The sequence below is a fragment of the Accipiter gentilis genome, chromosome 2 (assembly GCF_929443795.1).
Source record: "Accipiter gentilis chromosome 2, bAccGen1.1, whole genome shotgun sequence".
In the NCBI taxonomy this organism is placed as follows: Eukaryota; Metazoa; Chordata; class Aves; order Accipitriformes; family Accipitridae; genus Astur; species Astur gentilis.
In genome coordinates, this window is record NC_064881.1 from 2,570,301 (window position 1) to 2,583,945 (window position 13,645).

A 13,645-nucleotide genomic window follows, 5' to 3' on the forward strand; every position below is an offset into this window, starting at 1 on the left:
ACTTTCCTGCACTGCAAACCTTGACTCTTTCCAAATGAGCACCCAGAAAACAAGGAACAGAAACGAGATACTCGAACAAAACTCTGGTGTGCACAATCCCTCCAGCACAGTGCAGGGCTGAGCGAGGCCCAACCAGCGATCACAGTAGCTGCCCTGTGGGGTAGCGGCTCCTAGAGCTGACTTAAGGGCTCAGGTGTGGCACAGCCCAGGCACTCCCACCCTGAAAGCCACTGCTACATTTGATCCTTGTCTCACAGCAACTACGAACTGAAAAATGCAGTGTCAGTAAGGTGTGACTTCTAATAATAGATGATACAGAAAATGTAATGGCAGGGTAAAGAAAAACATAGCAATCCAGGAGATGTTTAAAGTATGTACACTGTATCCCCCATTTCAATGTTAGCTGTTCCATTTCAGCGGTTTTCAAGCTTTCTGCATTCTGGGTCACTATGAAATGTCCAGCTGGGGGAAGGAAAAAGAACAAAACTCTATTTGCATTTTTTATGTTTTAAACTAGTACATAAAAAATTCCCAGTAGAATTCACCAGCTCAGAGGGAAGCTCAGTACCTGCTGCTCCACCTCTTGCCACACGATTCCTGACTTGCTTCTGGCTACAGCCTCGGTGCCCACTGCTAAATCCTGCTTGTGGGAAAGGCCATCCTTTTCTTGTGACCCAGGCTGCTTTGCTACAGTTAAGTACTCTTTTATCATTTTCCTGTTTCCTTCAGCAGGAATAGGGAGGCTTGAAGAAGGAATGAAATAGAGCAGATTTTGGCATTCTGCCAATGTTAATGAACTTTCAACCTAATACAGTAATAGAAAATGGAAAAAAGGTGGAGGCAAATCAACAAAAAATGATCACGTAAGAATCTATCTAGACTTCTTGGTTTCTCAGTGCGTAAAACTACAGCTTCACAGATACGAATGAAGCCAGGTTGATTTATGCTAGCTCTTCTTGGCTTACACATTCACATCTCTTCGTGACTTTCTGGCACTCTACTATACAAACGTAGGCAAAATGTTCCTGTAAGAGGAATCATTAGAAACAAAGGTAAAAGCTAGGCAAAATAAGAAGGCAAGAGCCAGAAGAAGTGGAGCTGTAGTGAACACAGCAGCACTGATGATTTTTTTTCTGGATGATAAAGCTGATGCTTGCTAAAAGTTTAATAACAATTTCCCCCCCTGCCCCCAAAATATCTGTTTGCACAGTTGAGATTGTAGGCATTACTTTTCCTAACAGTAGAAACATTTGGCTGAATTTGTTATTCAAAGTATAGCCATTCCTGTAGATAGGCACCTTGCTTACAGTAAACAAGTGCCAACATCAGTATACCAGAACACACAAACTGTAATTTGCATGTCTAGACTTTACTATTACAGCATTTTAGTTGCAACTTATTCCAGACATACAAGTTAATGTAATTTTACACTTCATTATGTCTGCTGCTTCTTTCCCAAGCAAAATCAGCATTCAAACAGAATTGCAGAATTTCAGCACTGCTAAAAAGCTATGGAAATGATAGTACATGCCAATCTGTAGAGCAAACCCATTTTTTCCACAGTCCTTCCCTATTCCCACTAGTCATTACCTATTCATAACAGGTTTTATGCCATTTTTCAGATTAATAAAATACAGAACTACAAGATATGACTTTTTTTTTTTTCTTAAGAAATTATTCAAGCAAGAGTTTTTGAACCTGTAGAGGTAGCCAGTTACACAAGCAGAAAAGCAATCCAAAACCTAATCTGGGTCTGGAGAATGACCTGACCATAGGGCTTTTCCATTGCTCCAAATTTCCTGTAATAATGTACGTATTTAACTAAGATACATTTAATCATCTTACTATATTATTTCCCCTCTGAGTATGTGATAGGAGATTAAAGCAGGTCATAATTTTCGCTTGTATTGCTTGGCAAGTTAACAGTCAGTGTGACTGGCAATCTGGAAGGTAGTCATTAGTGTGCTCCAGCTACAGCTTTGAAATTGCTGACATTTCTGATACAGCAAAGTCAACATAGAGGAACTTTCTGAAATTACCACATCACCTACTTCTTTTTATCTATACTCCCCAGCTCTGTGACCTTCAAAGGACATACAATCATTTGCATGTAATTTGTCCTTTCTATTCCATTGTTCTATAGGCCTTGGTGGATTACCCAGGAAGATTTAAGGACAGCTAGCTTTATGGGATGCACAGGCTGTTAAAAAAAACAAAAACAAAACAAACACACATCAGCCTCCCCCCCCACAGTTTTTTGTCTTTTTTTTTGAACAGGATTCCCTCCCCCAAATACATGGGATTTCTGAAGCTCCAAACCTGCGTCATGAAGGATGAAGCAATCACAAGGCAAGCTCAGGGTAGTGGTTGAATAATAAAATTAGGCTACTACAGCAGGCCATGAGAATAAGGGAATGAAAAAAAATTATTTAATATGCTATTTACTTATTCATGTAGAATAGTAAAAAAAAGTTTCAGAGTCCCCTAGGTGTTATGTTGCAAATGCACCTTGTACTAGCAAGCTGTGGCAATATCTGAATGCTTAGAAAGATGTGTAAGCTGCAGTCAGGAGAAAACACCATGCCAGTCGTTTTCAAAAGGGTCTTTCCATAAATTACTTTATTTCTCATTAAATGAGCACAGAGTCATTACCATATTAATAACAGATATGTTTATTATTACATATCCATCAGTGCGGCTTTCAATACCACTTGAAACATGCAAATCGTCCTAAGGACGAATCAGTTTTCCAGTGCTTCTTATTTAATACACAACTGCAAAGCCATTATAAATTACTGAGGAGGTATTTGGTTACGAAATAAAATAAAATAAAACCATACTGCCCATACCATGAATGTATTCCTGCTACAAAGCAAGAGTCTGACAGCATTTACTGAAATTCCTGAATTACCCAGAGCTTTTGCGTTATATGCTTGCTTTTTTTTTTTTTTTTTTTTTTTTTTTTTTTTTTTGCATTGCCTACACATCTCTTGGCTTATGAACCAGAATCACTCTTTCTTTGTAAGAGGAATTCTCACTCAAAGATTGTACTTAATTTAGAAAAATGCATCTAGCATCTACAATACTTTAACCAATTAAAATTCAGTAAAACCCACTGATGCAATAGTTTTTTAGAGGTTTCCTTCGTTTAGTTTTAGATTTCTACATTTATTGACAACAGCAATAATACAATTATCTCAAATTAAGGCACTAAAAGGACAACGTAAAACCCAGTAAAAGTGTTCTAAGAATAATTTACAGTTCAAACAGTGCATATATTTCTTAAATGTTTGTTAACTTAATGTACGTTATCACTTAAAATTGTAAGGCAACACATTATAGTTACAGAAATTATGTACCCCAAAATATGCTTCCAAACTCGGTGGTTCTTTTTACTGTTAGTTTCTAATGCCTCTAATAGTAAAATAATTCAGTATGGCTTGGCAAAAAATGCATAGATTAAAGGCAATTACTTGTTTTCCCCCCTTTACAAACCTGCTGAATCAGTAATTTGTAAAGCATAATGCAAAGTATTTAACACTTTGATCCATTCCATAGTGGGTGGTTAGCATTAAGGCTGTTAAGAACTCTGCAGTGAAGGCACTGAAGTTCAAGTGATAAGGCTTCATTTTTAAGCTAGTTCTGCAGTCTTCAAGAGCACAACTTTGAGTCTTGAAAGCAATTGCAGTCCTTCTCATTGAGAAACCTTCCTCCTCTACTCCGTTTCATATGCTCATTTTGACATAAATAGCCCCTTCACAGGGTAAACAGTCCTTTTCTTTCACTGATACAAAGAAAGTTGGCTGCATTTCATCGTGATTGACAGGCTTTTTTTTTGAAATCCAAAAGGCAGCACCTTTTTTTATACACCTAGCTAAGCTTTATTTGCTTTAACTTGCATTACATAGTAATAATTAATCTAATCTACCTTTAGGCAAACCCGCAATTAAAACACCCTCAGCGTGCTTTTGTGCCAAAGCAAGGAGGAGACAGTAATAGCAATCTTAACCCTGAAGCCTGTGATAGTTATGTTGAAAGGAACAACAGCCCGTCTGCACTGCTCTGTGTGGTTAAAAAAAGCCCTGTTTCTCAGACTGCATTCCATGAAATTCCATTAAGCACTGTACATGTGGTTAGCTGGAACAAAGAAGAAAACAGACAATTAATAACAAATATAAAAATTAACTTCATAACACTAGTGTACGTTTGCCAAGAGCTTCAGAGAAGAAAATATTTTGTTAACTAAGTATTTTTTCAATTGACAAGGTACAATACTAAGATTGAACCTACAATCTTCCACAGACGACTTAACTTCAAACAACATTAAATGAATACAGAGATCAGACAGATAATAATATTACTGCAGCTTTACAAGTAAACAAGAGTAAACAATCATGGGTGTATTAATGGCAAATGCAAGGTGACCCTCTTTCACTTGCAGGACAAGAAAAGGCTCTCTATAGGGCTAAGAGCACTCACATGCAGTTGCCAGAGCTCATCTGATGCACAGGACTTTTGTTTGGTTGGTTGTTTTTTTTAACACGCACTAACTTGATCAGGTGCCCAAGTCCAAATATATTAAAACAAAACATCTCCACTGTGCTCATATAATGTATATAAATTAGCCTACTATAAACTATGAAGTGTAGTTTCAGATCTAGAAGCAGAACTGCAAATGCTAGCAAGTTCATCATGAAGTTGTGATTCATGTTTACTAATGATAAGTTATTAAAATGAGGAATAGAACTTAAGATGAACTTATACATGAAGCTCCTTTCAATGGGTCTGATAACACCTCTCCATGAAGTCAATGAAGTGCTGCCTACCAACTGCAAAGAAATGTGGATCAGACCCTAAATGACATGTACTAAAATGCCGTAAAGCATGTGTTAAAAGTCTGTACCCATTTGACGGAAATAGTTAATGCCTGCTTACATGGTAGGACTCTATCACTGAGATCAAGTTCGGCTATACTGTCTGACAAGAGAACGATTTTCAGATACCTAGTAAAAGCTAAACACGTATATCCCATAAAAATCATCACTGCTTCTCTTACTCCCATGTCTAGGTAAAGAGGTCACGATGAGAACTTCAGGGTCCAGTGTCTTGAGTTCAGAGAAGCTGATCTAACAATTTGGTGCCTCCTGAAGGAAAAAGGCCTGCTGTTCCTCCACTTCATCACCTTCCTGACCCCACCCTCTTACTTGCCCATCCTCAGCATTGGCAACCACTGCACTTCTCAGCAGGCTGATTCTACTCACTAGCTCAGCAAAGTAAGTCTACTTTTTTTGACAGTCAGGAAACTGAATTGTGGACCTTGATGGAAGGGTCCAAAATCGATCATTTCAAGCACTTACCCTGGATCTAATGACGGTAAAGCAGGGAAGGAAGACAGAGAGGGAAAATCCTCCCCCTTAAGTAGCAACAGGCTGTCAGATTAGCTCAGCTACTGTGCAATCACCAGTTAAGTGTTCAGTATATAAGATCCATTGTAAATTTATTTAATAATCTAAATTTAAACATCTGGTACATCAGAAGTGAATTTTCCTAAAATAAATCCAATCCCTCTTCTTTCTAAACATACAGGATGGAATATGTGGTGCTATCAGGGCACAGGCTGGCCATACTACATCACAGCACTAATTGTCTAGTTCATAGACACAACTAACATAAAATTTGTCTGAGAAAGTCATAAAAACGTCCCCAGTAGAATAGCTTGAAAGCAAAGTTCCTATCTGACCTTTCTGTAATGCTTATTTGCTCAGTGTAACTCTGAATCTTTTAATTACTCACTCACATTGCTCTGCAGGTGCCACACAAGCCTCACTACATTCCAGTCAACCCAGTGGCAGCTGTCGGATGGAGATGGAGCACATCACAAAGCTGCCCAAGCAGCTCCTCAAGCATCAGCAAGGTGCAGGGGCTCCCCACCTGCCTCCTGCACACATCTCCATGCAGCACAACAGGCTGGCAGCACACACATAGCTAGCACTCTTGCTGGTCAAGTACTGTGCCTCTCTAAACGGCTTATGCTCAATATGCTTCTTCCTCCATACTCAGTGCCTATAATATGCAGCATTAAAACAGAGTTTGCTGTAAATTAATGGTATGTTCTAAGAAGCTATATCAGTATTAAACATCATTAAGAAGCAAGATTTCTAAGACCAAATAGCAATTATGTCATCAAACTTACTGACGGATTTGGGCTTAGTCTAGAAGAGTAATATAAATGTTAACTGTTTGATTCACATCACAGCCTGTTAGAAAAATTCAAGTTAAAGAGGTAAAATACCACACAGGTATTAACTTCTGAATTGCCAGAAAACTTAAGAGCTTTATTTCTTTCCAAGAACCTGGAAGATCCTAATGGATGATGGAGAAAGTGAACAGAGGCCATACACTAGGGCAGATGGAGAAAATACAAGGCTGCAGTATTCGGAACAGCTGATCTGGACAGATACTTCACTACTGCAGGAAGACCACCTTCACCCTTCCTCCTTCCATTCTTGAGACCAGTCCGGAGCTTTCTGGACTCTGTCATGGAACCATTGCAACTTCTTAACCCAACAGAAAACCACATGCTTTTCTTCTGTGGGGTTAGGGTTGGGGTTTTTTGTTGTTATGCTTTGGGTTTTTTTGGCTTTTTCTTTAGTGAAATTCCTGGATTATCTGCTGGAAAATACATCAGTTTACTGTGGTAATCTGTGAAGCATGAGCTGACACAAGATAAAGCACAGGAATGTGCAGCTCTCCTGGTGCTGGGGAGCTATGAGGCTCATTGTATCTCTAGGACCTTAAAAAAAGAGCTTTAAAGATGGTGTTTCTCATTTTATTTAAAAAGTTCCCATTCACTACTTGCATATTTCTGTGCTTCTGTGACACTCTGACAATGACAAATGCCAATAGGATTAATTACAGAAATTGTCTGAATAACTGATCTCCCCAAACAGACCCATTCCTTTAAGAGCTACTGTAAATTTTCAAATATGTAAATCTGTTCATTCTATAAGAGATTAGCTGCAAACTTGTTCACGCTAAAGGCAACCCCAACCAGCATTTCTATTAAGACAGAGTAAAAATCATCAATGAATTGATTTAAGAAAAATGGATTTGCTCCCATAAAAGAGTATGGATGAAAGCTTCTGTGCTTTTCCAATTAGCTCTAAAATGCCTGGAAAAAAGTTTAAGATCTTGAAATGAAAAAACTGAGAAATCATGGTTATGTTGGGAAAAAAAAAAAAAAAATCTATTGAAAAGCTAACAGCTATGAGACATCTGAATACCAGAGCTGTTTTGTCTATAGTAGGTTTTTAACCCCTCCCCTTTTTTTTTAATTCTGTGGGTGCGTGCACATGCAAATTCCCCCTGCACGCCCTAGCATGAGGTATAGTACAGTAACTGCAGTATAGCTCATCAGAAGACCCTCCCAAAAATTGGAAACAAACACTGCAACAGAACTTTAAAAAAATCTGGTTATTACAGCTACCAGAAGACCTCGCAAGGACAAATGGAAAGGAAAGCATACTCAGAATACAACTCAAAGTCTTTTGGAAAAAAGGGAAAGGAAAAAGGAAAAAGGGAAAGGGAAAGGGAAAGAAGGGAGTCTACAACTCTAAATATCTAAATGTGAAATAAAGAATGATGCACTGTATTTACAAAGTGAACTCTACATAGGTAAGATTTGGCAGGGGGGAGGGCGGGGGGGGGGAAGAATCTGCATAGTCAATAACAGAGGATATTTTCCAAAATGTACAGTCAGGACTGTGATCTTCCAAGTGTTGTTTTAGATTATTCCAATTAATACAGCTTAAAGATGCATGCAAATGGTGTGTTAAAATAATTCTTTCCAACCCCATTGGCTGGTTGGTTGGTTGCCTTTGAGGGAGTTGGTTGTTTGCCTTTGAGGGAGTTGGTTGTTTTGTTTGGTTTTTTAACTATCCAAGAATGCTACCTCATCAGAATTCTCAGTTTATTTGACATCTTTTTCAGTAAGCAATGTTGACTAGCATTATTTCAGTGTGACATTTTAAAAACTCTTTTAAAACTGTATTAATGAATTTTACATTATTGGTTCTGTTGTGGGTTTTTTCCCAGAATTTATGGTGGGATGACCATTCAGTGTCAAAATCATTCTACCTAATCCTTTTAAGTATTAACATGATATGCTTTTTCTTTCAGTCTTAGGTGGTCCAAGACTCACTGAAAAATCTTATTATTCAGTAACAGAGCTCTTTAACCTTTCTAAGTACTTCTGTTATCTTTATCGGCCTGTTTAAAAGGTCTGCCTTTAGTAACTAGTTTCTAGAATCCTGATTATTGTTGAAGTAAATGTATCATATGATATATAAAAGCACTTCATATTTTTCTCAACCACAGAACAGGAGTATTTCTTCAATAGTCCTATTGTAAATAAAGATGATGTTAAGCAACAGCTATTAATGATATATATTTTTAAATCAGCAGGTGTAATTTATATCTGAAACTCTTAAAAGATCTGGCTAAAGCCTGTGGAGGGGTCTAACATTTTTCAGTAAATCTTGGAAAATTGAGGACTGAAGGAAAAGTAAGTTTGGAAACACTGTGAAGCTTTATAGCAGCTCTTATAAGTTGGGAGAAATAGACATTTGGTAGAAAAGACAAACAGTTTAACAAGATTCTGTTGTACAAGTACACACTGTGTAAGTACATAACAAACATGACTGAACCCCTCTGAAATTAGCAATTACCTATTTGTCTTTATTTGTCACAATAGTGAAGATGCTACTATTTAGTAAGCAAACTCTGATTTTACCATCATTCTTCTTAACTCAGGTTTATCACTGTGTGCTTTTCCACTGCATTCACCCTTGTTTTCAACAGATTTTTACAGTGAAGACTGTAAGGGAAAAACTGCCCACTTCCCAGGAAATCTCCCCACAAATCAGAAGTGTTCCTGTGTTTCACAACTTCGTCTTGGTTAAGCACAATGTTGAAAAATGTAAAATTGCATCATGATTCAGTTATGCTCCTGCTATCTGAGCTGTAAGGGGCAAACTGAGACTTTGTTCAGTATTTGTGAATATGGCTTCTCCCCCAAATACTCTAGCACAGCTACATGTTCTTAACTGCTGGTCACAGATTTCTTATTATGTCCTTCTCCTTGTGCTGTTGCATTATTATCTCTAACACAATACTGCCCACAACATCACTGTTTTTTGCGTTGACAGCTTTGTAGTCAAGGCCTAAAGTAACTTTCCTGGATGAGACTATTTTGAGGGCATTCACTGACTATATTAGTATCTCAAAACTATGATCACTTACATTTTAGTGTTAATTATGGGGACAAGAAAATCAGCACCCTTTGTATCTTTCAGATATTTTTCCCTACTCTCCTCTGCAGGAGGATATTTCATGATATATCCAGTGTCTCTTTCCACGCAAAAGTTTGCTTTTATTGCACTTCGTGCAAGGAATGTTTGCAGGACATTTATTTTGGTAGCCCTGCCAATCTAGGAAGACTCTTTCCCTACTGAGACACTAGTTTCCACTTCATACTGTCTACTCAATTGGTTATTTTGGGAGAAAGGAACATGCATAGTGTATGAGGAAGCTAATGCAGGTTAAAAATCGGCTTACAGTAACCTAGCATTAAAAAAGTGTATTTTAAATACTGCCCTGGTTAACGCATAAGGTCACAAACAGCTTGCAAAAACAACTGCTAGGATAGTAGAAGACAGGGAGTAAGTAAGCAGGGAGAAAGAATGGAATTAATACTTAAGCTGCCTCACACCAAAAGAAATGGCAAACAACAGACTGTAAGTTTCTCATTGCACCCCCATTTGCAGAAGACTTCTAGCTTATGCAAGCTTTATGAGTCAATCCATGAATGACTATGTAGATCACCCTTGCAGTTAAATGCCATTGCTGACGTATCTACTGAGTCTTGCCTTTAAACAGGAAAAAATGCAACCAGCTCTCTCGCATGCATTGGCAGGCCAGGCACTGCCATCTCTACGGTACCTTTCCAAATCCAAAGAACCAATAAGTTGACCACAACAGCAGGAGAATTCTGTCTGTTCCTTCCTTCAGGATTTGAGCAGAAATTTAGACCACCAGTTCAACAGTCATAACTACAGAATTATTTTGCAATTTCAGATTAAATAGGATTTATAAACAGAGGGTTTTTTAAGTTAAAAAGATCTGTAGCTTTTGTAGTTTATTTCTCACCTAGTTTTCCCAGAAGTATTTTTAACAACTTTTCGGAATGACTGATTTGCTGAGGATCTTGTAGACATAGTTCTAGGAGAAGCACGAACAAAAGTAGATGGTGGTGTCTTAGGGATCTTCTTTACTAAATGAGTCACCCACTTCTTCTGTTCATCTTGACAGGACGCCAATAACAGCATATCTCTTGCTGAAGTTACATCGTAACTCACTAAGTAAAAGGAGGAAGATGATTCAGTGAAAACTATGACTTGTTACCAAAATAAGAATTATGACATAGCAGGTGTGCCACTGGAAAGAACAATAGCACCTATATACATACTTGTATTGGATTTGTTTATATATTTTTGGAAGACAATAAACAGCAGGGGAAATTATGATTATAGTTTCTTACAATATTTGTCGCTCTGCATTAAGATTCTTGAATCCAACATTAATATTCAAGAAATGAGAAAACTTACACTAACTGCAGTCTTAATAAGCTGGAAAGTTGTGTGGGAGCCTTATGGCTGAGTTCCAGAGTACATACCCCAAATGCTCCACTTCATAGGAGCACAAAGAGGAAACCTTTACTCCAATCTGTGATGTGGCTGAAGAATCACTCTTCAAGGTCTTCAAACAGCTTGGTGATGTGGCCACTGCATTGTCCCTAATGTGGGCCATGTGTAACAGACAGAATGGTCTGGGAACCAACGAACTGCCCAGTACTTGGGCACAAGCCTCCAGGGACCCTTGTGCTCTCAAGGCCTTCAGCAGAGCCACATCAGTTACACCACCTCCCTACAGAGGCTTGCCACAGCTGTCTGTTTATAAGCAGTGTTAAGAGTCTGTTATTTTAATAGCACTTTTCACATCTAAAATCATAAAACTAAAGAGTAGAAAACTTTTAAACTAAAGTGCTTTTATTTGCCTCTGATAGTTTAGCAGGTCTGGCTAAACCATGCAGAGAATACAGAACGCAGAAAACGTGAGTATACCTTTGCATGGTGCAATTAATTCCTCCTTTTTATCCAAGTGGTCTCTATGGCACTTCACATGGCATCTTCGACATTCTAGGGCAGCAGGGGGTTTAAAGACATGCCAAAGAGGTTTGGCACAGGCCTCACAGTTGGCTGGAAAGTGGTATAATGTTGGAATAAATTCATGGCCTTTGTGATTTAGAAAATTTGTCTTCTCTGCTGGCTGTACTGGTTCTACCTCCAAATCCTTCCTGCATTCCCCCTCATTAGCATAGAGAATCTGAAAAAGAATACTGCTGTGTTATTGTTGAAGCACTATGTGTTTTTATACACTTCTCAAAGAAGCCGCCACACTTTTTCAAGAGAGTTAAATAGAAATGACAATATACTTCTTTTTACCTGGAATATTTTAGGAATTTCTTCAGTTTCAGCTCTATATACATCTCCTTGAGTTACAGGTCGGACATGGAACAGCTTACTAGATTAGAAGAAACATGAATCAGAAAATGCTAAAAGGCTATGTATGTTTTTAAAACAGTTATCAAAGCACTTTGAAGTTCATATAAATCTTGTTTATGCAAGCAATATGATATACTTCAAGGCTGCAGTAAGATTTTAGGAATTAATTCATAAACCATATAGATCTTGTCTACCAAAGTAAGACCAAAACATTTCATAGCATTGAATGAGGGTTATCTTACAATGGCCTCAAGATCCAGCATGGCAAATTTACCTATGAAAAAGGAAGGCTTTCAAATTCTTCCTCAGAACACTGGGAAGTCTAACTGATTATTGCTAGAAAAGCTTATTGATAACCCTGGATGGAAGTAACCATATGAAGTATAGTACTACTCACTAATTTTATTACTAAATCATGTTACCAGTTGATAAACAATCAATGCCAGAACATCACAAAAAGCAATCTGGGGCACCAGCTGTTGAAAATGCTATTAAAATTGGAACAAACATCATCTTATACTGGGTCAAGACTTTAAGTCTGTCTATCCCAACATCCTGTTTTCAACAGTTGCTCTAACAGATGTTTATGAAAAGGGAATAAGAAACAGCTCAAAGAGAAAATAACTCTTTTCCTGGTTACGAGCAATTGGCAGCTTAAGCACTTCCTGAGCTTGAGATTCCTTCCAGTCCACTGTATTTGTTAGTTACTGATAGACCTATTCATGAATTTTAAAACCTTTTTTCAATTACTACTCTATAAGATCCCATAATGTCCATCAGCTGTTCAAACATCACAGTCATGCATCAGCGATGGGCTTCAGTGATATTTGACACAATTTTCCTCATGTATAACCAATGTAAAGGGATCACAATTCATTTATTTTGTCACTCTAAACAGAAACCATCTCAACAAGTTAGAAATGCTTTGGGCTTCATCAACACTGATCCTTTCTTAGACAGCAAGAAAAAGGGATGAAGCAAGAGGATGAGACCTAAAATCAGACAGCCAGTTCCCTAACTATCCCACAACTATCATGCCCTTCTTTAGAAAGCAGCTGTTAAAGCAACTGGAAAAACCACTCATTACACTGAATCATAAAAAGAGATAGCATAATATGTAGGTTCCACTGTCTCTGACCCTACTCTGTGAAAACAAGACAAGGCTCTTCATTTCTGTAAATTCATACCAGTGACTACAGACAGTACCACACTATTGTGTATTTAACTTTTTCTCTTTTATCAATAGTAGGACAAAGAAAAAGTAGTATCTTCTGTTAACAGTACCCTGAAATACAGATAAACAGACATTTTCCAACTAGTGTGGGAAATTAAAAGTTTATGGAATTTTGATTCCAAGCTTCTAGATTGGTTATTAGTTATCTCACACACAATGCTCTTTTGCAAATTTGTATCCAAAACTAACAGTAACTTTACTTACTCTATATCTAGTACCATTGATGGATTAGACTGGTCCTTGTCCTTTTCATCATTGTAGAACAGTATCTTTTTACTGCTCACCACAACATACTGGGAAAGAAAGGGTAAAACCAAGTTAAAATTGCATTTTAAAAAGCAACATTTATCCTACTGTACTCCCATATGCACATAAAAAGCCTGAGTAAATCAAGGTTTTTAAACTAATATCAGGAGATATTTAAATCATCATGCAGGCCTCTATACTACTGACAGCTGTGCAATGCTACAGCTGCAGTGACTATGTATCGTCACTGGAGCAACCTTAAATGCTTGTGATGACTCTGAAGGTTTATCTGTACACAAACTCACAAATACCAGTTGCTACTGGCATGTTGCTATGAAAATTACTGTGTCACTGAGAAACTCCTGGAGTGCAGAATCTATCACTTATTCATAAAGTTGGTAAACAACTTCCCTAGTTCTTGAGACATGCAGGACTTGCTGGTACTTGGCACCAAACTACTGGTAGGCTAAAAGAGATTCTCACAGTTCTAGCTAACTATTTCCTACGCTTTCAATTTAATGGACTGGTAAAATAAAGAGCCAAA

General features: G+C 37.8%; 1 protein-coding gene across 2 annotated transcripts in view; it reads right to left on the minus strand.

Annotated features, from left to right (window-relative positions):
* Positions 1-3,147: 3,147 nt before the first annotated feature.
* The window catches only part of ROCK1 (Rho associated coiled-coil containing protein kinase 1), a 94,296-nt gene continuing 83,798 nt past the window's right edge, over positions 3,148-13,645 (minus strand). For both annotated transcript variants that reach the window (XM_049829118.1, XM_049829128.1), the window contains 5 exons: positions 13,060-13,148; positions 11,562-11,640; positions 11,181-11,442; positions 10,207-10,414; positions 3,148-4,137 (listed from right to left, as the gene is read on the minus strand). In XM_049829118.1, the coding sequence (XP_049685075.1) occupies positions 4,134-4,137; positions 10,207-10,414; positions 11,181-11,442; positions 11,562-11,640; positions 13,060-13,148 (642 nt within the window). In that variant the 3' untranslated portion in view covers positions 3,148-4,133. The remainder of the gene's footprint in view (positions 4,138-10,206; positions 10,415-11,180; positions 11,443-11,561; positions 11,641-13,059; positions 13,149-13,645) is intronic.